Raw genomic sequence first — 20,572 nt, 5'->3', positions numbered from 1 at the left:
TGATGGTATCCTGGTTGAGCTATTCAGTCCTAAAAGATTATGCTGTTAAAGTGATGCACACATTATGTTATACGCAACAGTGGCCACAGGATTGGAAAAGGTCACTTTATATTTCAATCCCAAAGAAGGGTAATGCCAAAGAATGTTCAAACTATCGCACCATTGCACTCATTTCACATGCCAGCAAGGTCATGTTAAAGATCCTGCAAGCTAGGCTTCAGCAGTATGTAGATCGGGAACTACCAGAAGTTCAAGCTGGGTTACAGAGAGGTAGAGGAACTAGAGATCAAAGTGCCAACATTCGCTGTATTATGGAGAAAGCACGGGAGTATCAGAAAAACGTCTATTTCTGTTTCATTGACTATGCTAAAGTCTTTGATTGTGTGAATCAGAACAAACTGTGGCAAGTCCTTAAAGAGATGGGATTACCAGACCATCTCACATGTCTCCTGAGAAACCTGTATAAGGGTCAAGAAGCAACCATCAGAATGGGATATGGAACAACTGATTGGTTTAGAATAGGAAAAGGAATTCAACAAGGATGTATATTGTTACCCTGCTTATTTAATTTATATGCAGAGTACATCATGCAGAATGCTGGCCTGGATGAAGCACAAGCTGGAATTAAGATTGCAGGGAAAAACATCAACAACCTCAGATATGCAGATGATACCACTCTAATGGCAGAAAGTGAGGAGGACCTAAAGAACCTCTTGTTGAGGGTAAAAGAGGAGAGCACAAAAGTAGGCTTGAAACTCAACATCAAAAAAACTAAGATCATGGCATCCGACCCCATCACACCTTGGCAAATAGAAGGGGAAGACATGGAGGTAGTGACAGACTTCACATTTCTGGGATCCAAGATTACTGCAGATGGTGTAGCTATGAAATTAAAAGATGTTTGCTCCTTGGGAGGACAGCTATGGCAAACCTGGGCAGTATAATAAAAAGTAGAGACATCACCCTGCCAACAAAAGTCCATATAGTTAAAGCGATGGTATTCCCAGTAGTAATGTATGGCTGTGAGAGCTGGACCATAAGGAAGGCTGAGTGCAGAAGAACAGATGCTTTTGAGATGTGGTGCTGGAGAAGAATCTTGAGAGTCTTTTGGACTGCAAGAAGATCCAATCAGTCCTAAGGGAAATCAACCCAGACTGTTCCCTGGAAGGTCAGATGCTGAAGCTGAAGCTCAAATACTTTGGCCACCAAATGAGAAGGGAGCACTTGCTGGAGAAGATCCTGATGCTGGGAAAGACAGAAGGCAAAAGAAGAAGGGGACGGCAAAAGATGAGATGGCTGGACAGCGTTACTGATGTAACTAACATGAATTTGAGCAGACTTCAGAGGATGGTGGAAGACAGGAGGGCCTGGCATGACTTTGTCCATGGGATCACAAAGACTCGACTGTGCGACTAAACAACAACTTTGCTCTCTGCTCTGAAGTGGGTCAGTCCTTGGTTGAGAAAAAAGCCTGGATTGAAACATTTAAATTCTGACCTAAAATTCATTTTAGAACTTATTCTAACAGTCTTCTTGATTATCTGAAAAAATATTCGTATATCTCATCCTGATCAGCGATTGTCTGAAAAAATATTCATATATCTCATCCTGATCAGCGGTTCTTATGTCCAAACTCAACCAACCAGGGATAGCAGTTGATTACTTTTTTACTTCTGATGAGTCATATAGCTTCAGATGCATTAAACAGAGACTGTTGGAGTTGGAGAAAATGAAACTATGTCCAACAAACTCTTACATTTATTCCCCAGCACTGTTAGGTCTCAATGTTTTTTTGTGGTAAGATGCCCCATTATTTATCGGATTTAACAATCCCAAATCATTACAGGGCTTTCATGGTGGCTAGAATAAACACATTCCCTTCCAACGTTTTACAGGGGAGATATCATCAACTACCTTTGTTCCTGTGGAACGAATAGTTCTGATTCAAGTCAGCATATATTGTTTGATGGTTCTATATATGATAATCTCCATAAATAACTATTTAGCAAGCTGTTTTTGTCTTTAGATCACTGGACTACTCTGCCCCCCAGGGCCAACTCACCCACTAGGCAAACTAGGTGGTTGCCTAGGACACCAGGAGGGGGGGCACCAAATTGGGCTCCCCCCTACCAGTGCCCAAGACAACCGCCTAGTTTGCCCCGCTGCCACCACCACTGCTGCCACCACCAGCCACCTCCCTTCTGCCGTGCTGCAATGAGGCTCGGCCCTACCGGCTTCGAGGCAGCCGCACATTTTTTGAAGACAGCACTGGAGGAGGCTTTGCTCCCTCACATTTCCAGTTCCAGAAAGTGGGGGGAGAAGGCTCCTCCTGCACTTGCTTCAAAAATGTTCAACTGCCTTGAAGCTGGTAGGGCCCAGCCTCATTACAGTGAGCCTCGGGGGGGGGGGGCACACGAGCGTGACGGAGCATGGCATGGTAGAGTAAGGGCGGGAGGCAAGGGTTGCTGAATGACAGAGAGCCAGTTTGGTGTAGTGGTTAAGTGCACGGACTCTTATCTCGGAGAACTATGTTTGATTTCCCACTTCTCCACTTGCAGCTGCTGAAATGGCCTTGGGTCAGCCATAGCACTCACAGCAGTTGTCCTTGAAAGAGTAGCTTCTGTGAGAACTCCCTCAGCCCCACCTACCTCACAGGGTGTTTGTTGTGGGGCGGGAGGTAAAGGAGATTGTGAGCTGCTCTGAGTCTCTGAGATTCAGAGTGGAGGGTGGGATATAAATCCAATATCTTCTTCTTCTTCTTCTTCTAATGAGGGTATGATGTTCCATCCTAGGATCAGCATAGGGGTAGTACATAAACACCTAGTTTCTTTAAATGAAACAAAATCTTCAGGGCCAGATGGACTGCATCCAAGAGCTTGTGGATGTAATTTCTGAGCCTCTGGCTATTATTTTTGAGAATTCTTGGAGAACAGGAGAGCTGCCAGAAGACTGGAGGCAGGCGAATGTTGTCCCCATCTTCAAGAAGGGGGAAAAGGAAGATCCGGGTAACTACCAACCCATTAGCTTGACGACTATACCTGGTAAAGTTTTAGAACATATCATCAAACAGTCAGTCCTGGAACATTTAGAAAGGATGCCTGTGATTACTAAGAGCCAGCATGGGTTTCTCAAGAACAAGTCATGTTAGACTAACCTGATTTCTTTTCTTTTTTTTGAGAAACCTTGGTGGATCAAGGGAATGCTGTGGACCAGGGGTGGCCAATAGTAGCTCTCCAGATGTTTTTTCCTACAACTCCCATCAGCCCCAGCCATTGGCCATGCTGGATGGGGCTGATGGGAGTTATAGGCAAAAAACATCTGGAGAGCTACCGTTGGCCACCCCTGCTGTAGACACAGTTTACCTTGATTTCAGTAAGGCTTTTGATAAGGTTCCACATACTATCCTTGATGACATTGCTTAAAATATTGTTTGGATCCTGTTTTAGGTGTACACTAAATTTTTCACCACCATCTTTCTCCAGAATTCTACCTTGTGGCCAATTACATGATTCAATGGTCCCATGGATCTTGCATTTGCTACATGTGGATTGTTCCTCAAATGGTTCCTAATCTTTTATAGCTTCATAGCCTCTTCTGTAGCCTCTTGAGATTTTTCTGAGTTAAGTAATTTTGGCATTTGTTAATTTGTAGATTATAACTATTTCTTCTCTCTCCACAGGTACTGGCCATATTTGGATGGGAAAATAAGAGAAGCCCTAATCTTACGCAAAATTAGAGTACGACTCCTCATAAGTTATTCAAAAGAAACAGATCCACTCACATTAAACTTCATTTCCTCTCTTAGAGCAATCTGTCCTGAACTTTCTGGCTGTAATTTGAAAGTTGTAAGTATTCCTCCTTTCCCCCCCTCATAAATCTTTGCCCAGCTTCTTCAACACCATATCCAACATCAAATAACTGTGTGAAATAAATGTAATACATTGTTTTCTTTTCTGTGAGCTCAATACAATGCACCCTTGTGCCAAACATTTAAGATTATTCCTATATTGTTCTACCTCTATTCAATATGCTTTCTTTCCTTAGACAATATTTGGTTTTCATCTTGTCAACTCAGCACATACTTTGTGCTGCGTATACATAGATGCTGAATGGATTCTGTTTGTTATTAATTTGTCACTATATAGCACTTCTTCATGGAAAAAAACCTTACTTTTCTAAAGCAAGTTACAATTAAAGCATCCAAGAAATTATATACAATCAAAATTTTAAACTTAAGAATATAATATAAGCAATTATCAAATAAAACAAAGAAAAAGCAGTAAACTGAGTATCCATAGCAGAAGGCAGTGTATCGATGTAAATGTGTATTCCCTGAAGGATGGCATAACTTGGAACATGTTGGCTCATAAACTTTTTGTTGTCTCAATAGATCTTCTGTGCACCTTTTATAGTCTTTTTATTACATAAATGTGAAATTTCTCCACTGCTTTCTGCCATTTCTCACACACTTTTGAAAGTGTAGCTATCAAACAAGTTCTTCATTATCCCCTACATAATTTTTGTTTCATCTAGAAAAAAAGTAAAATTCTTGATATGTTAAAAAACAGAGAACTTAATTTTCATTAATAGGATGCGGTTATATAATATGTTGCAAATTAATTGCTCACAATATTTTGTCAAGTCATTCTGGTTCTTCATGTACTACCAAATTAGTAAGTTATTTGAGGGAAAAGTAAGGTAATTACTTTTGAAAATGCAGTTAGGGCACAATCCATCCAAAATTAATCTAAAAACCAAATGGGATAGAGTCAGTACAAATTTAGCACTTCTGATGAAATAATGGGACAATTTTGTCAAAGTACATAATTTTGCCAAAATTATGCCCTGAAACAGGAACAATAATTACTATAGAGTTATATTGAAATGAATCAAACCTCCTCCATACTCTTTCCAGAGCCTGAAGCTCTGCAGATTTGCCTGTTCTATTGCAGCCCCTTACGCAGCCACATCCCTCGCCATTCCAAAATCCCTTGTCTTCAGGGTTTATTATCTTATAAAATGAACTTGATTACCTGTTTCATTACTTTGATACAAGATGGAATCTATCTGTACCTCTGGCTGCATAGAGAGCTCTGGGAAACATAGTGCTTGGCAGAGCAGGGTATGTGGATAAAGAGGGTGGGGAATTACACACAATACCATATGAATACATGTCCTCCCCACCCCCCCACACTGACCTTGGTAGAAGTATACTTTTGTTTGAGTCAGTAAGTACTATTACACCATGACAGCATACTAGTATCACACTGCCTACCTACTTTTTTCTTCTCAGAAAGTAAATGGTGTAGTCCTGGATTCCACAAATCTTACACAAGCTTTTTTGCAGCTATTCCTAACTGTTCCAGATTTATTCGATGATATTATCAGCTGCTACAAAACTAGTATGGAGCAGGAAAAGAAAAAAAAATGAAAGAACTGTTCACTTTACTGAACAACTGAAACTGGCAGTTTCACTGCTGAATTTTCTCTTCTCCCCAAATATTAAGGAGACCTCTAGGACTGTGCACACACACACAAAAAAATGGTAATATCCAGATATGTTTGGTGATTTTTTTTTTGTATTCTGGATATTTCTGAATAGTAGTATCCAGTATATCCAAGTATACAGAGATATTTGGATATATCTGGATATTCGGGTCCATTATACCCTATGGGCCATTGAAGTCAATGGCAACATAGGGTATAATCAAAGGCAGCTGGAGTACAGGGGGTTTGAGGGAGAGCCTCCAAAACTGCAAGGCAGCTGCAGGGGACTCTCCCCCAAGGAACCGCCCAAGGCCCAAAAAGATTGGTCCGGGGGGTCCCTATCTGTGGGCACCCAAAGAGAGTGCCCCCATCCCACCATTATACCCTATGGGCCATTGAAGTCAATGGCAACATAGGGTATAATCAAAGGCAGCTGGGGGACAGGGAGTTTGAGAGAGAGCCCCCAAATCTGCAGAGCAGCTTCAGGAGACTCTCCACCAAGGAACCCCCAAGGCCCAAAAATATTGGACCAGGGGGTCCCTATCTGTGGGCTCCCCAAAAGGCCCATTGCTCCTAATGCTGGGAAAAACCCGATTAGCCACTTCCCCCACTGTAATTATTGTGGGAAAAGTAGCTCTGGGGAGCAGGGGGTTTGGGGGGGAGTCCCCAGAGCTGTCCCCACACACAACCCCCAAGGCTCAAAAAGACTGGACTAGGAGTTCCTCTGCCACTACCACACAAAGTCAAACCTAACTTCACATTTGAAAATCTCTATAGGACCAATGCACTACATCCATCTACTCAATGGGTCCTGCTGGCCTGGCACCAATAAGTCCAATTACCAACTTCTCTGTCCATGAAACACAATCTGATCAAGGTCTGCAGACCTGGCTGCAACAAACCCAGATGCCAACTCTCCAGCCCTGCCACAAACAACACAAGGGGAGTTGGCCAACCACATCAATCATGTCAGTTCAGGATTTCTCACCCAGATGTCAACTTCCCTGCCACTGGACACACACCACAATCAGGTGTTCAAGTCACTCAACAATGGCCTGTGGCAGAAGAAGAAGATGATATTGGATTTATATCCCGCCCTCCACTCCGAAGAGTCTCAGAGCGGCTCACAATCTCCTTTACCTTCCTCCCCCACAACAGACACCCTGTGAGGTGGGTGGGGCTGGAGAGGGCTCTCACAGCAGCTGCCCTTTCAAGGACAACCTCTGCCAGGGCTATGGCTGACCCAAGGCCATGCCAGCAGGTGCAAGTGGAGGAGTGGGGAATTGAACCCGGTTCTCCCAGATAAGAGTCCGCTCGCTTAACCACTATACCAAACTGGCTCTCCAAAGCAGGCAAAAGCCAAAACACACCACAGACACTAGGAAGGAACCTGTTGCCCAAACCTCACAGAATCAGGGAAAAACAATAACGCCAGTCCACCAGCAGTCATACACAGTCTGGTCTAGGAAAAACAGGAAGGAATTCAGCAGTGTACATACGCAACCAAAGAAACTGAACAGGCAGTTCCAAAAGAGTTTTAAACACCCAAATTATAAAATGATTAAAGTAAACACCCTAAGCCAGGCCAGGCCAGAGCCCCTCCCATCCCCCCAGCAATCCGCCACCCTAACAGAAAACCAATCAGATATCTACCCACCCAAAGCAGGAGGAAAACTCAAGCTTTCCAAAAAGTTTAAAAGAAAAACCTGCTTCTAAAAATTTCCCACAAAAAAAGATACAAAATCTGAGTTATCTCACCTGTTGGATGAGGTCCAGTAGTCCAGGAACACCACCAGCCAGGCCACTGAGAGCAGAGCAGAGCATGGCCAGATGGCACAAGCTCACTCACACAGTCTCTCTATGGCAAACACAGCAGCAGCAATGGAATCAAGGGGGGAAGAGATTATTAAATACCCTCTCTTTGCCCATGGACAGAACAGAACAGTTTGAAAATAAACTGTTCTGTTCTGATTGGATTGAAGCGGGGGCGGGAGGAACACATGCAATTCAATTGGAGAATTACAGTTCCTCCCTTCCCCCTCTCTTGCTGGAGTAGACACAACAACAACAGCCCTGCAAAGTCCTCCCCCCTCCCCTTCACCCCAGCCAGAGGTGGGAAAAGCCAGGGTAAAGGCGGGAAAGGCATTGGTTTTCCCTGCCTTTGCTTTCCCCCATTGTTTTCTATGGATGCCTGGGGTTTACCAAATATTTCCGAATACTATCTGGAAATTCAGCTATTCGAAATTCCAGAATAGGCTTCTGGGATTCCCTAATTCCAGATATTGCCAAATAGGCTGGTATTGGGTAAATATCCATTAAACTCTTTACTGAATGCACAGCCCTAGAGACCTCCTAGTGCAGCCAGGACACACCTCACCCGTTACCCGTTAGATACTATGCAGGAGTTATCTAATATAATATAGTAGCAACTTGTAATAGCGTGACAGCAGTAATACTAAAAATAACAGTGACCACAACATCATCCCAAACAATTTTGTGACATAAAAACATACATCAGCTTAAGAACATGGTGAAATCTACACACTACATGGATTACAATGCTGTATTCCACAAAAGCAAAAGAAAATGCTGTAAAAGGGAAGGAACAGGAGAACAGCAAACTGATGACATTATCAGGAGCCCCCATTATTATGGTGCGTACAATTGGTGGTAATTGCACCACCTTCCACTAATCTTGACTCCCCTACTCACACACATTCTTAGCAGAAGGTAATAGGGTTGCCAACACTGGGTTGAGAAATTCTTAGAAATCTGGGGGGGGGGGGGGTGTGAAGCCTGAGGAGGGTGGAGTTGTGGGGGACACCTCAGTCAGATATAATGCCACAAAACACATACTCCAAAGCTGCCATTTTATCCAGAGAAACTGTTCTCTGTAGTCTGAAGATCAGTTGTAATTCCAGGCCCCACCTCGAGGCTGGCAACTGTAGAAAGGAACCTTGCAGTGCCATCCTAAGCAAAATCTCACTAGTCTAAGTCCACTGAAATAGACAGACTTAGAAGAGTGTGACTGTTTAGGATTGAGCTGTGAGCATTCCACTCAACATATAATACAATTCATTAAAAAAACTGGACTAGAAACGGCCTATATATCTACTTTCTCTAACACCAATTTCCTTTGTGCTTCTTAGGGTTGCCAAGTCCAATCCCAGAAATATCTGGGGACTTTGGGGGTGGAGCCAGGAGACTTTGGGGGTGGAGCCAGGAGACACTGGGGTGGAGCTAGGGGGAGGGGGGAATGGCGCTGGGGAGCATGGCGAGCCACCCCGTCTCAGAGAGGGCGACGCTGCTGCACAGCTGCCGCCTCTTCTCCACTCACTGTGGCTGCTCCTCCGAGATGGGGTTAGGCTGAGCCCATCTCAGAGGAGCAGCTGCGGTGGGGCGGGGGGGGGCAGCAGTGGCGCGGCGGCCTCACCCGCTCCGCCTCTGGGGTGGAATCGGAGGGGGGTGGAGGCGGACCGGGGGCGTGGCGAGCCGCGAGTCCGGGTCCTAGAAGGGCCCGGATTCATGGCTCGCCATGCTCCTGGCCTGCCTCCGCCCTTCCCTTCTCTGGTTTTGCCTGCGCTGCTGCCGCCTCTTGGCTGCTCCTCCGAGATGGGCTCAGCCTGGGCCCATCTCGGAGGAGCAGCTGTGGTGGGAGGGGGCGGGGGTGGCAGCGGCACAGCGGCCTCGCCCGCTCCAGGATGGGGCGGCTCGCCATGCTCCCCGGCGCTGTTTCCCCCCTCCCCCGCTTCCTTTTTGGGGGGAGCGGGGGAAGAGGGTGGAAAACCTGGGGTCCCCCGCCAGGGCGGGAGGGTTCGGAAGCCTAGTGCTTCTTTTATTCCTGTTGGGAAAATTTATGAGCACTGTTATTTCTCCCTTCAATTTGTAGGTGGTGTGGAGAAGTAGCACCAATGGGAGTAAAGCAACTCCTCTACTCCCCTTCTAGTATTTCAAATTATAGCCCCAAGATCCATCAAAAATCAATGAAACAAAAGAATAATTGATCTACACTTTTAAAATAAGTTTCTCACAAACAACAAATACAGTAAAAATAATAAAATTAAAAACCATCAATAGTGTCCACTAAAAGTACCTACCTTAGTATAAAAGCAGTGGCATTGAAATGGAACATTACAGCAGCCGGGCTCAAACTCAACACAGACAGAAGATGAAATCATGATTTAAGTAGCAGAGGTTTACATTGATGTTTGGCTTTAAAAAGTAGACAAATTGGGACGGCGAAAGGCAAGGACAGAGTTTTCCACAAGCAAAAACCTCTGTCTTTCATGGCTATAACATGTAAGTCTACCTTCTCACACCCTAATTCAAGGAGCATGTCAAATAAATATTTTTAATTAAAGTACAGAGAGAGTTCACGTCTATGACAGTGTAATTCCCACCCACTTGCCTTAATGAAAATATGTTCTATTGCTTCAGGCCAACAGGGCTTCCCACCTGAATCAGGCAACAAATTAGTTCCTTTGAAATCTTTCAGAATGTGCTCAGCATTTAAACAAAGTTGTGTAAAACATGGGTTTTCATATTACCCCATTATAAATCAATTTATTTCCTGAAGCTTTCTGCTCTTTATTTTCGTTTTAAAAGAAATCTTAGATTATAATCTTTTTCTTTTGCATTGCTGTAAAAAAAACAACTTTCACTAACTAGGTGTCATTTAATGCAGAAATTCTTTGATCTTCAAGAAGAAAGTGCTTGCTTTTTCAAGGAACAGAAAAATACTTCCCTTCTTAAAATCAACCGCAATAAATATGTAGTGACTGACAGAGCTGCTTATATTGGTAAGTAAAATAAAATTCGATTTCAGACTGTACATAGCTTCAAATTTAGAATGATAAACAATTTACACAATGAAGAATTTAAGAACCCAAGGGCCAGTTTATACAAATCCATGGTATATTATTAATATTTTCATATGAAGTTAGAAGTATGTGGTATAACCCAACCTCCATTGCCTGATACTATTTTTCAGGATGTGGTAATGTGACTTTAACATGATTTTAACCAATCCCATGTTACATCCTGAAAACCAATAGGGGAAAAAGGACTACTCAGAGTATCATATGTTTCTTACTTTCAGGGTAACTTCAGGCAGCTCCAAGTCCTCAAGGAGATTCATTCATTTATCTCACGGTTTACTAAAGTTAGTTTGGTAGGGTTGCCAACCCCCAGGTCCCCGCTGGGGTTGCCATCTATTGGGGGCTTTGATCCACCACCAGCCAGTTGGCTGGCAGGGGAAACCCTACCCCCCCCCCCCAAACAGGAACATTACAAGGCAACACTGTTCTGAGCAAACTCTTAAGTTTTTGAGAACAAAATCCCATAGAGTTTTGTCCCAAAACCAAAGCATCGCATACAACAGTGCCAACATGCCACTTTCAGGTGATGTCATCACATAGGGAGCATCACATGTAACATCCCAGCCACCCTAGAACACCCTCCAAATCCCCCTACCATGATGGCAAGGGGACCTGGCAATCCTAGTTGCTGGATAATCTCAGATGTATTTCTCTCTAAAATATTATACCTATCTCTGGGAATGTACCACTTAGCTGTAGCTAATATGACTTGAATTATATTCCATTTTTAAAAATCCTATTTATAGAAAACTAGATACAAGGCTTGTCCTGAACATGCTTATTTTCTATGTACAAAGGATTTTTTTTCCCTAAAGAGAAGACTAGATTCAAGTTTTGAGAGCCACCCTGCCCCACAAACTGAGGCAGGTACATTCTAGATGCAGGTTTACAACTTTTGTAAGAATTAGGACTTATTGTTAGATCCTAAGGCAAACAGCCCTACCCCTTTCGCAAATTATACATTGGAATTTCTATACATGTGTAATAATCCAAATTTTATCTCGTCTCTTTAACTCCTCTCACTAAATCTGTAAAATTACAGATCCAGTCCCCTTCAGCAACTCACTCTGTCCTCCCCTTGCTTCCGCTTCCTAGCCCCAACCCACTTGGAACTGCATGGCAAAACAAGGAAGCACTGAGATTTTGTTGTTGTTGCTGTTGCTGCTTAATTGGAAGTTTGCAGTTCCCCATGCACTAAACTGATTTATTCAATTTTTAGTGCCCCTTCTCACACACACACCCCAATTTCTTGACCATAACAACTGTAGGGTTTTTCTAGCCTTAAAACTCACAATAGGAGAAGTGTAGTACTCATTAAATTCCTTTCCAATACTTACTTCCAACCCTGCTGCTGATAATGGTAACGAAATGACAGAGGCCTGCAGGAAGATAATCAGGTATCTTCATTCCAAAGTGGGACTATAGCACATATGAGTCAACCTGAGCAAAGGAGAAGACTGTGCAGGAGTTATATGCTTTTAATGTCACTAGTCAAATGCAGAGTGTAAAGTAGTTCTCCAGGCATTATGGGGGGCAACATTTTTTTTTAAGAAATCTGCTTGTTTCTAATGTTAACACTTTATTGCATATACCTTCATTTTTAATAGGTAATTTTGACTGGGTTGGGACCTATTTTAATCAGAATGCTGGAGTTGGTCTTGTTATCAACCAGGAGACAGACAACGGGAACAAAACCAACATCATCAAGCAACTTAGAGCTGTGTTTGAAAGGGACTGGTATTCACATTATGCTAAAAGTTTACCACCAACAAAACATCAAAACTGTTTAAGCTACAAGCATAACAAAGCAGCAGCCAATAAGACTGCAATGAATTATGAAAACTGAAGACTGTTTTACTGCTCAAATGGAGAAACAAAATGGGACTGATACCCATCTCTCCTTTCATATTTATGAATCATAGACTTTTTTAAAAACAAAAACATTTATAGGAAAAGCACACTTATATAAAATGTTCTTTCAACTATATTCTCTATATTACATTATTTACAAATGTTAGATTTGTTACTGCAGACACTGAATGTCATTTCTGCTTTACTGCTGGTTTGAAAGTTTCAAGTTTAAATTTAAAAGCATGATCTGATCCATCAATTTTAGAATTATTCCTACCTCTCTTTGCTGATTTACATAAGCCTTGAGTCAGTCTGATAACGCAACAAAATTTTTAGATTGGCTGATACCTAGTAAAGGCAGATTTTAACCCAAAAGAAAAAACACAGGTATAAGCAATCCTTTTTTCATACAAATTATATATCCCCGGTGCATTATCATCTGAACCATTTTTGGTTTAAAATATAATTTGAACGTTTATCAATGTATTATTTAATGATATTAAAAGGTTTGTTTTTCTTGTTCTATTCCAACCATAATGCAAAGGGCATAACTGATTCAACTTTAACTTTTCTGCCAATGAGGCTTTTTTCGAATTAATTTTGATTTCAGAAGAAAATATTTTGCTATGAATGTCTTGCTTTGTTGGCTGCAAGAAAATATTTTTTCCTGTATTTTTCTATTTTAAAAATATTTATCAGCAATAGCTTGTATATAATTTTGTCCTCTTTTAAAGTAACACATCTGCCAGCTTGCTGGAAATGCTCATCATTATACACACCTAAAACAGTAACATTCTTTCAGGAGGCTTCATAATACTAAGTTTGCTTTTCTACTTGTGATAAAAAAATTTTAAAATGAAAAGGGGCACAATTAAACTGAGGAGGTGATACCCATGCACAGAATGCCCACATCTGTGTCTGGGCAGAAATACACAGGCGAACAGACAGAATAGGAGAATGGGATATCTGTGTGCTTCCAATTTCCATACACACCCCAGCCCTCCTTCACATGTTACTTAAATTCCTAGCATACAAGAGGGCTAAATTGGGGATATAGGAGGGGTACACAAAGCCATGCTATCCCTTGTAACATCCATATTTGCTGCTTACAGAGGTAGAAAGAGGAGGAGAAAGTGCCATATTGGAATGCTTTGTGCATCAGTACTGCACTTTTCAGTGCAAGTGGACACAAAATCTTTTCAAAATTCTTAATAAGGTAATGAATCAAGAAAACTAAATTTGAAAACTACAATTATTTTGCCCCTTTGGAGGAATATTAGATCGACAAAGAAGTTGATTCAGTAAAAGGTAACTCTATAGTGAGAAGTTCTGCTGCATTAAAAATTCTACATTTTACAATTCAATACTGAGCAAATTTATTTCAGAGAAATCCCATTAATTTCAGTTCAGCTTTCTTTGAGGAATTCATTCCTAGGCTTATACTTCTAAACTTCAGACTTGCTCCTTTTTTTATATAGAATACGGCTTCTTTTGTTTCACAATTTCTATAATGACAATAACATAAATTCTGTACTTTTCCTTAAATAACAGGCTTCTTTTGTAAAATCTGGTGCCATTGAAGATAAGGAAGTGAGGAAGTTGCTACTAAACATCAAGAATTGATTTAAGAATTCCAGTTTATGGTGATAATTGGGAAGAGAGGAATTTAGCTGGTTCTGACACTCTGCATAAAGAACCTATCTTTTTCTGCCACCTCCTCCTCTTCCTTGCTGCAGTAGATGGCACTGTTCAAAATACTGCTTCCTCAGGCTTGGAGAGGGGCTGTGGCTAACTGGTAGAGTATCTGCTTGGCATGCAGAAGGTCCCAGGTTCAATCCTTGGCATCTCTAGTTAAAAGGATCAGGTAGAAAGTGATGTGAAAGGCCTCTGTCTGAGACCCTGAGGAGCTGCTGCCAGTCCAAGTAGACAATATTAGCTTTGATGGACCAAGGGTCTGATTCAGTATAGGGCAGCTTCATGTGTTTAACTCGAAGGAAAGAGAGAGAGAGAACAAATAATGGGAAAGAAAGTTGAGAGGCAGTATTGTCTTGTGATGATGCTGAACTAACTACAGCAAGATGTACACAAGCCACATTCTGCTGCACTTGCTGGGGCTAATGTGACTTGAATATTGTACAGCTCCAACACAGGAACCATAAGTCCAGGGCCAGCCCTAGACTGTCTGGCACCCTAGGTAAGGCTAATTCTGGCACACACACCCCTGCACTGATAACATCACTGAGCTACATGGGGGGTGCCCAATTTGGTGACCCCAGAAGCCAGCACTCTAGGCAATTGCCTAGTTTGCCTAGTGACAGGGCCAGCCTTGCATAGCCTGTTTCACAGACTAGGTCCCTTAAAGCAAGCAGACAGCCAGTTATCTCACTCAAGCATAAGAAGAGAGTCACTTATCAGTGCAGAGAGGAGAGCAAATAAACTGTTAATTCCAATTTGAATGTTTTGCAGAAAATTAGCTTATACCATGGACTCTATAATTAAATTGTTGAGGATTTTCCAAATTCTTAAAACATTTAGTATGGATTTAAAACAATTTCATTTTTCTAAAGTTTACTTATTTGTATTTTACCATAGTTCTAAAGATGTACCATATTTATGTTTACAGTGAGGTTCTACAGGTATTTCTAAGAGAAATACTGTGGGGGGAAAGCAGTTAGAGAATCGATATACAATTATTTCCTTAAGGCAGAGTTCCTTAAAACCTCTTCAGTCGTAAGAGAGCAAACATTTATTTTCTTCTTCCAGCTCAATAGGATTGAAAATTTTTACTGCTAGGATAGCTGCAGTGTCACAAATACTTGTGTCACTGCAAGATAGTCAGATTAATGCTTCAGGCAGGTATAGCAATTAAACACCAAAACTAACAAAGCTTAATGTTTCTCTTGAACTGCTTTCCTAAATACTGTTATTTGCTCATCCTCTGCTTCAGTGGACTTTCAAGTAAATACATTGTTTGGATCACAGTTTTCAGTAGCATAGCAATGATTTCTGCAAAAAAAAAAAATTAAATTGCAACTGGTCTAAAATCAGATGTCTTAGAAATATTAGCAAAACCTCAGTCAACATGCGTAGCGTGGAGTGTTCACCCCACTCCTGCACGTGCTTGGTGTGCCTGGGCCAATCACATGGCCAGAAATGCACGATGGAGGTGAGGCAAGGACTTTTAACACATATGGGAGTCATCCTACCATGCAGTAAGGATAAGTAGGCCATGGAGAGCAGATGTGCACAAGTGATTGAACACATTAAATCCAGGGGTGGGGGTTGGCTATGGCAGGCCAGAAAGCCCATCTGATTGCAACCATTGTTATACTGTATAATCTGCCTTGAGACTCAGTAAGAACATAAGAACATAAGAGAAGCCATGTTATATATATATATATATATATACACACACACTGTGGCTAATAGCCACTGATGGACCTCTGATCCATATTTTTATCTAACCCCCTCTTGAAGGTGGCTATGCTTGTGGCCGCCACCACCTCCTTTGGCAGTGAATTCCACATGTTAATCACCCTTTGGGTGAAGAAGTACTTCCTTTTATCCGTTTTAACCTGTCTGCTCAGCAATTTCATCGAATGCCCACGAGTTCTTGTATTGTGAGAAAGGGAGAAAAGTACCTCTTTCTCTACTTTCTCCATCCCGTGCATTATCTTGTAAACCTCTATCATGTCACCCCGCAGTCGACGTTTCTCCAAGCTAAAGAGTCCCAAGCGTTTCAACCTTTCTTCATAGGGAAAGTGTTCCAGCCCTTTAATCATTCTAGTTGGCCTTTTCTGGACTTTCTCCAATGCTATAATATCCTTTTTGAGGTGCAGCGACCAGAACAGCACACAGTACTCCAAATGAGACCGCACCATCGATTTATACAGGGGCATTATGATACTGGCTGATTTGTTTTCAATTCCCTTCCTAATAATTCCCAGCATAGCGTTGGCCTTTTTTATTGCAAACGCACACTGTCTTGACATTTTCAGTGAGTTATCTACCACGACCCCAAGATCTTGGTCAGTCTCTGCCAGTTCACACCCCATCAACTTGTATTTGTAGCTGGGATTCTTGGCCCCAATGTGCATTACTTTGCACTTGGCCACAATGAACTGCATCTGCCACGTTGATGCCCACTCACCCAACCTCAACAGATCCCTTTGGAGTTCCTCACAATCCTCTCTGGTTCTCACCACCCTGAACAATTTAGTGTCATCTGCAAACTTGGCCACTTCACTGCTCACTCCCAATTCTAAATCATTTGTGAACAAGTTAAAGAGCATGGGACCCAGTACTGAGTCCTGTGGCACCCCACTGCTTACCATCCTCCACTGCGAAGACTGCCCATTTATACTCACTCTCTGCTTCCTATTACTCAGCCAGTTTTTGATCAACAAGAGGACCTGCCCTTTTACTCCATGACTTTCGAGCTTTCTAAGGAGCCTTTGATGAGGCTGGGTGGGAGGGGAAGGGAAGGAGTGAGGAGAAGCTGCTGTGATGGTGCTGGGTGGGAAGGGACGGGAAGAGGCGAGGAGAAGCTGCTGCGATTGGGGCTGGGTGGGAGGGGAAGGGAAGGGGTGAGGAGAAGCTGCTGCGATAGGGGCTGGGTGGGAAGGGAAGGGGCGAGGAGACGCTGCTGCGATAGGGTTGGGTGGGAAGGGAAGGGGCGAGGAGAAGCTGCTGCGATCAGGGCTGGGTGGGAAGGGGCGAGGAGAAGCTGCTGCAATGGGGCTGGGTGGGAAGGGAAGGGGCGAGGAGATGCTGTTGCGATGGGACTGGGTGGGAAAGGAAGGGGCAAGGAGAAGCTGCTGCGATCGGGGCTGGGTGGGTAGGGAAGGGCCGCCATTTTTTCCTCGCTTCCAGATTTTTGGCGAGCGAGGGAGGAGGCTCCAAAACGGGGGGTCCCCCACCCAGGGCAGGGGATTGGGAAGCCTGGTACCCAAGTATATAATTCTACTGGATTGAGCCAACATGGTTTAACATGGCAATGTTAAGATTCCAATGAGTTTTTCATCCAGCTAAGATTGTTCAATTATTTCCATGGTTGTCTTGGAAAACCAACCAATCCACTGCGAAGTTCAAAGGTATCTGATTTCCAAGATAACCATGGAAATAACTGAACAATCCTAGCTGGATGAAAAACTCATTGATATCTAATTTGTGTTCAGTTTTCATGAGTACAAGTCTCTGTATGATATGACTTCAGACTATAGAAGCATTTTGAAAACCAGTACTCCAAGGTAATGGTTTGAAAGTATTTGAAAGCAGGATCCACTTCTAAACTTGCTGTACTTTTTGAGGCCTACTTGCAAAGTAAGCCTGTACCAGTTTCCCTTCCCCAACATAAAACACAGGAATCTCACATTCTTTAACCAGTGAGCAATCTTTCATGTTTAGAATGTATAAGCAGGCCTCGGATTTAGCAGGAGCTTACAGAAGCACAGCTCCTGAGCCTTTCTGAGGGTTCCCCCTCCTCCTCACCACCTTGTCCATTGAATAGTAGGTGCAGCTGCATAACTATCTCTGGATGAGCTCCAACACCTATTTTTCTACAAAGCGACCCTTGTGTATAATTATATGTGGATCTGTAACTGGCTGACAAATTCCACCCAAATAATGCTTGTTAATGGTTCCTCATCCTTTTGTAGATGAATGTATCAAGGATTTGTCCTGGGATCTGTTTTGTTTAACATCTTTATAAATGATTTGGATGAAGGAATAGAGGGAATGTTTATTAAATTTGCAGATAATACTAAATTGGGAGGTGTAGCAAATATGGTAGAAGACAGAGTCAGGATACAGGATGATCTTGACAGGCTGGAAAACTGAGCTAAAACAAATAAAATGAATTTAACCAGGATAAATGTATCCTTTTGCATTTAGGTAGAAAAAAATCAAATGCATAATTATAGGGTGAGGGAGACTTGTCTTGACAGTAGTATCTGTGAAAAGGATCTAGGGGTCTTGGTGAGCCATATATTGAACATGAGTCAGCAGTATGACACAGTAACTAAAAAGGCAAATGTGATTTTTGGGCTATATCAACAGTACTATAGTGCCCAGTTCACACAAAGTGATGGTATTGCTTTACTCCACTCTGGTTAGACCTCACCTAGAGTACTGTGTTCAGTTTGGGGCACCACAATTTAAGAAGGATATAGACAAGCTAAAACATGTCCAAAGGAGGGTAACAAAGATGGTGAGGGATCTGGAAACCAACTCCTATCAGAAAAGGTTGAAAGAGCTGAGTATGTTTAGCCTGGAGAGGAGACAACTGAGAGGTGATATGATGATCACCATCTTCAAGTACTTGAAGGGGTGTCATACAGAGGATGGTGCAGAATTGTTTTCTGTTGCCCTGGAAGGTCAGACCAGAACCAACAAGTTGAAATTAAATCAAAAGAGTTTCTGACTAAACATTAGGAAGAGCTTCTTGACAATTAGAGTGGTTCCTCAGTGGAACAGGCTTCCTCAGGAGATGATGGGCTCTCCTGCTTTGGAGGTTTTTAAACAAAGGCTAGATGGCCATCTGACAGCATTGCTGATTCTGTAACTTAGGCAGATCATGAAAAGAAGAGCAGGGTGGGTTGCATCAGTGCTTCGTTCTTGTGGCCCTTTCTTACATGGCCAGGAAAATGCTGTTTGTCACTATTGGGTGAGGCAGGAATTTTTCTCCACACCTGTTTAGCCAGAGATCCTGGAGGGTTTTTGTTTTTTTGCCATCTTCTGGGCATGGAGCAGGTGTCACTGGGGTGTGTGTGGGGAGAGGTATTTGTGAAGCTTCTGCATTGTGTAGGGGGTTGGACTAGATGATCCTGGAGGTCCTTTCCAACTCTATCATTCTCTAAATACTTCAGTTTGATTTTATATCTGGGAATGGATCTGTATAATAGACTTCAAAAGAGATTGATATTAGAACTGCAAATGTTGTCTAAATGGGATAGGTCATAGCAATTTCATTTAGCTCCATAGTCTGGACAGCTAATATCTTTCATCATTCTGTTCTCAGAGATTACATATTCCAGTTATATTTCCAGGTGGGAAGTCATGTTGGTCTGAAGCAGGGGAATAAAGTTTGAATCCAATGGCACCTTTAAAGACCAACAAAGAAGTGTGCATGCAAATAAAAGCTTATACCTTGAATAAAATGTTGTTGGTCTTAAAGGTGCCACTGGACTCAAACATTCTAATTATGTTACTAGCTCTGTTTTCAAATACCTCTTTCAATCTTTGAACCTATGCATTTCTGCTTCTGTAGTACAGATTTCTAATGTGTGCCTTTTGCTGCATTCGGCGATTCTGTTAGTTATTGATTCTGTTTTGCTTCCATTTTTATGCACCTTTATCTTCAAATATACCTCTGTGCATGAAAAATGGTATTTCAGTGCAATCCCTAAAAAGGTATAACTCTGCTTAAGATAGAAATATTAGTCTATGACCTTCCTCAAAGAACAGTCATAATGTTGAGCCTTTTGAACTATAAGCAAACTAAGCACTAGGCCTCATCCTTCAGCTATCTCTACAGGAGACTTTCTGGTTGCTTAGAAATGTGTGCCTTTTTCTCTATTGTTCCCTTCTTAAGATGCTTCTTTGCTTTTATTTCATGTGAGATTTTATTTCTAATCTTCCTAACTTTAAACTCTAGAGGAGACTGGTCTCTTGGATGTGCATCTGACATTGTGATTTTTAAAAAAAAACAAAAAACCCAATTCTAAAAAGGATTGGCTTTTAAAAACTTTCAATAAAAGGGTATAGAAAGGGATTTGCTTTCTCTTACTGTAGCATTTGTTTTGTTGTAGAATAATACTGTCTTTTAGAACTCCCATTTTATTAATTTGCATCACATCTGTAAATTATTTTGTAACTACTTGGAAGTAATTCAGATCTATCGGGTCTTAGCTCCAACAAAAGATTTCTGTGGATGGAAGAGGGATTATTTGTGACAAGAGCTTTCCCCCTATCTTTCTTTTTTTGGAGCAGGAACGCATAGGAACGCAGTTTCGGCTGGCTTGGCATTGGGGTGTGGCCTAATATGCAAATGAGTCCCTGGTGAGCTTTTTCTACAAAAAGACCCTGTGTGAAACAATGGTGATGCCAGGGATGTGGCCTAATATGCAAATGAGTTCCTGCTGGACTTTTTCTACAAAAAAGGCCCTGTTTGTGACAATTTCCCCCTCATGCTACAGACCTCCAGTTTTGGCCTCATGCTATTCTTGGTTCTCCTGTTTCCAGGAGTAGCATTTTCGGGGACAATTTGGGCTGCAGTCAGAGGGGGAAGGGAAGGAAGCTGCATGGAAATCTGTTCTGTCTGTGGAAGTTACCTATGGATCCAAAACATTTCGCATTTC

The 20,572-nt window shown here is 42.2% G+C and overlaps 1 protein-coding gene across 6 annotated transcripts in view; it reads left to right on the top strand.

The window, feature by feature from the left end:
- The window catches only part of PLD5 (phospholipase D family member 5), a 210,660-nt gene extending 197,999 nt beyond the window's left edge, over positions 1 to 12,661 (top strand). For all 6 annotated transcript variants that reach the window (XM_060259184.1, XM_060259208.1, XM_060259192.1 and 3 more), the window contains 3 exons: positions 3,680 to 3,845; positions 10,172 to 10,286; positions 11,972 to 12,661. In XM_060259184.1, the coding sequence (XP_060115167.1) occupies positions 3,680 to 3,845; positions 10,172 to 10,286; positions 11,972 to 12,210 (520 nt within the window). In that variant the 3' untranslated portion in view covers positions 12,211 to 12,661. The remainder of the gene's footprint in view (positions 1 to 3,679; positions 3,846 to 10,171; positions 10,287 to 11,971) is intronic.
- The last annotated feature ends 7,911 nt before the right edge of the window (positions 12,662 to 20,572 follow it).

This window comes from Heteronotia binoei, chromosome 1 (assembly GCF_032191835.1).
Source record: "Heteronotia binoei isolate CCM8104 ecotype False Entrance Well chromosome 1, APGP_CSIRO_Hbin_v1, whole genome shotgun sequence".
NCBI lineage: Eukaryota > Metazoa > Chordata > Lepidosauria > Squamata > Gekkonidae > Heteronotia > Heteronotia binoei.
The sequence above is the reverse complement of the archived record's forward strand: the minus strand, read 5'-3'. Positions and strand labels throughout refer to the sequence as shown.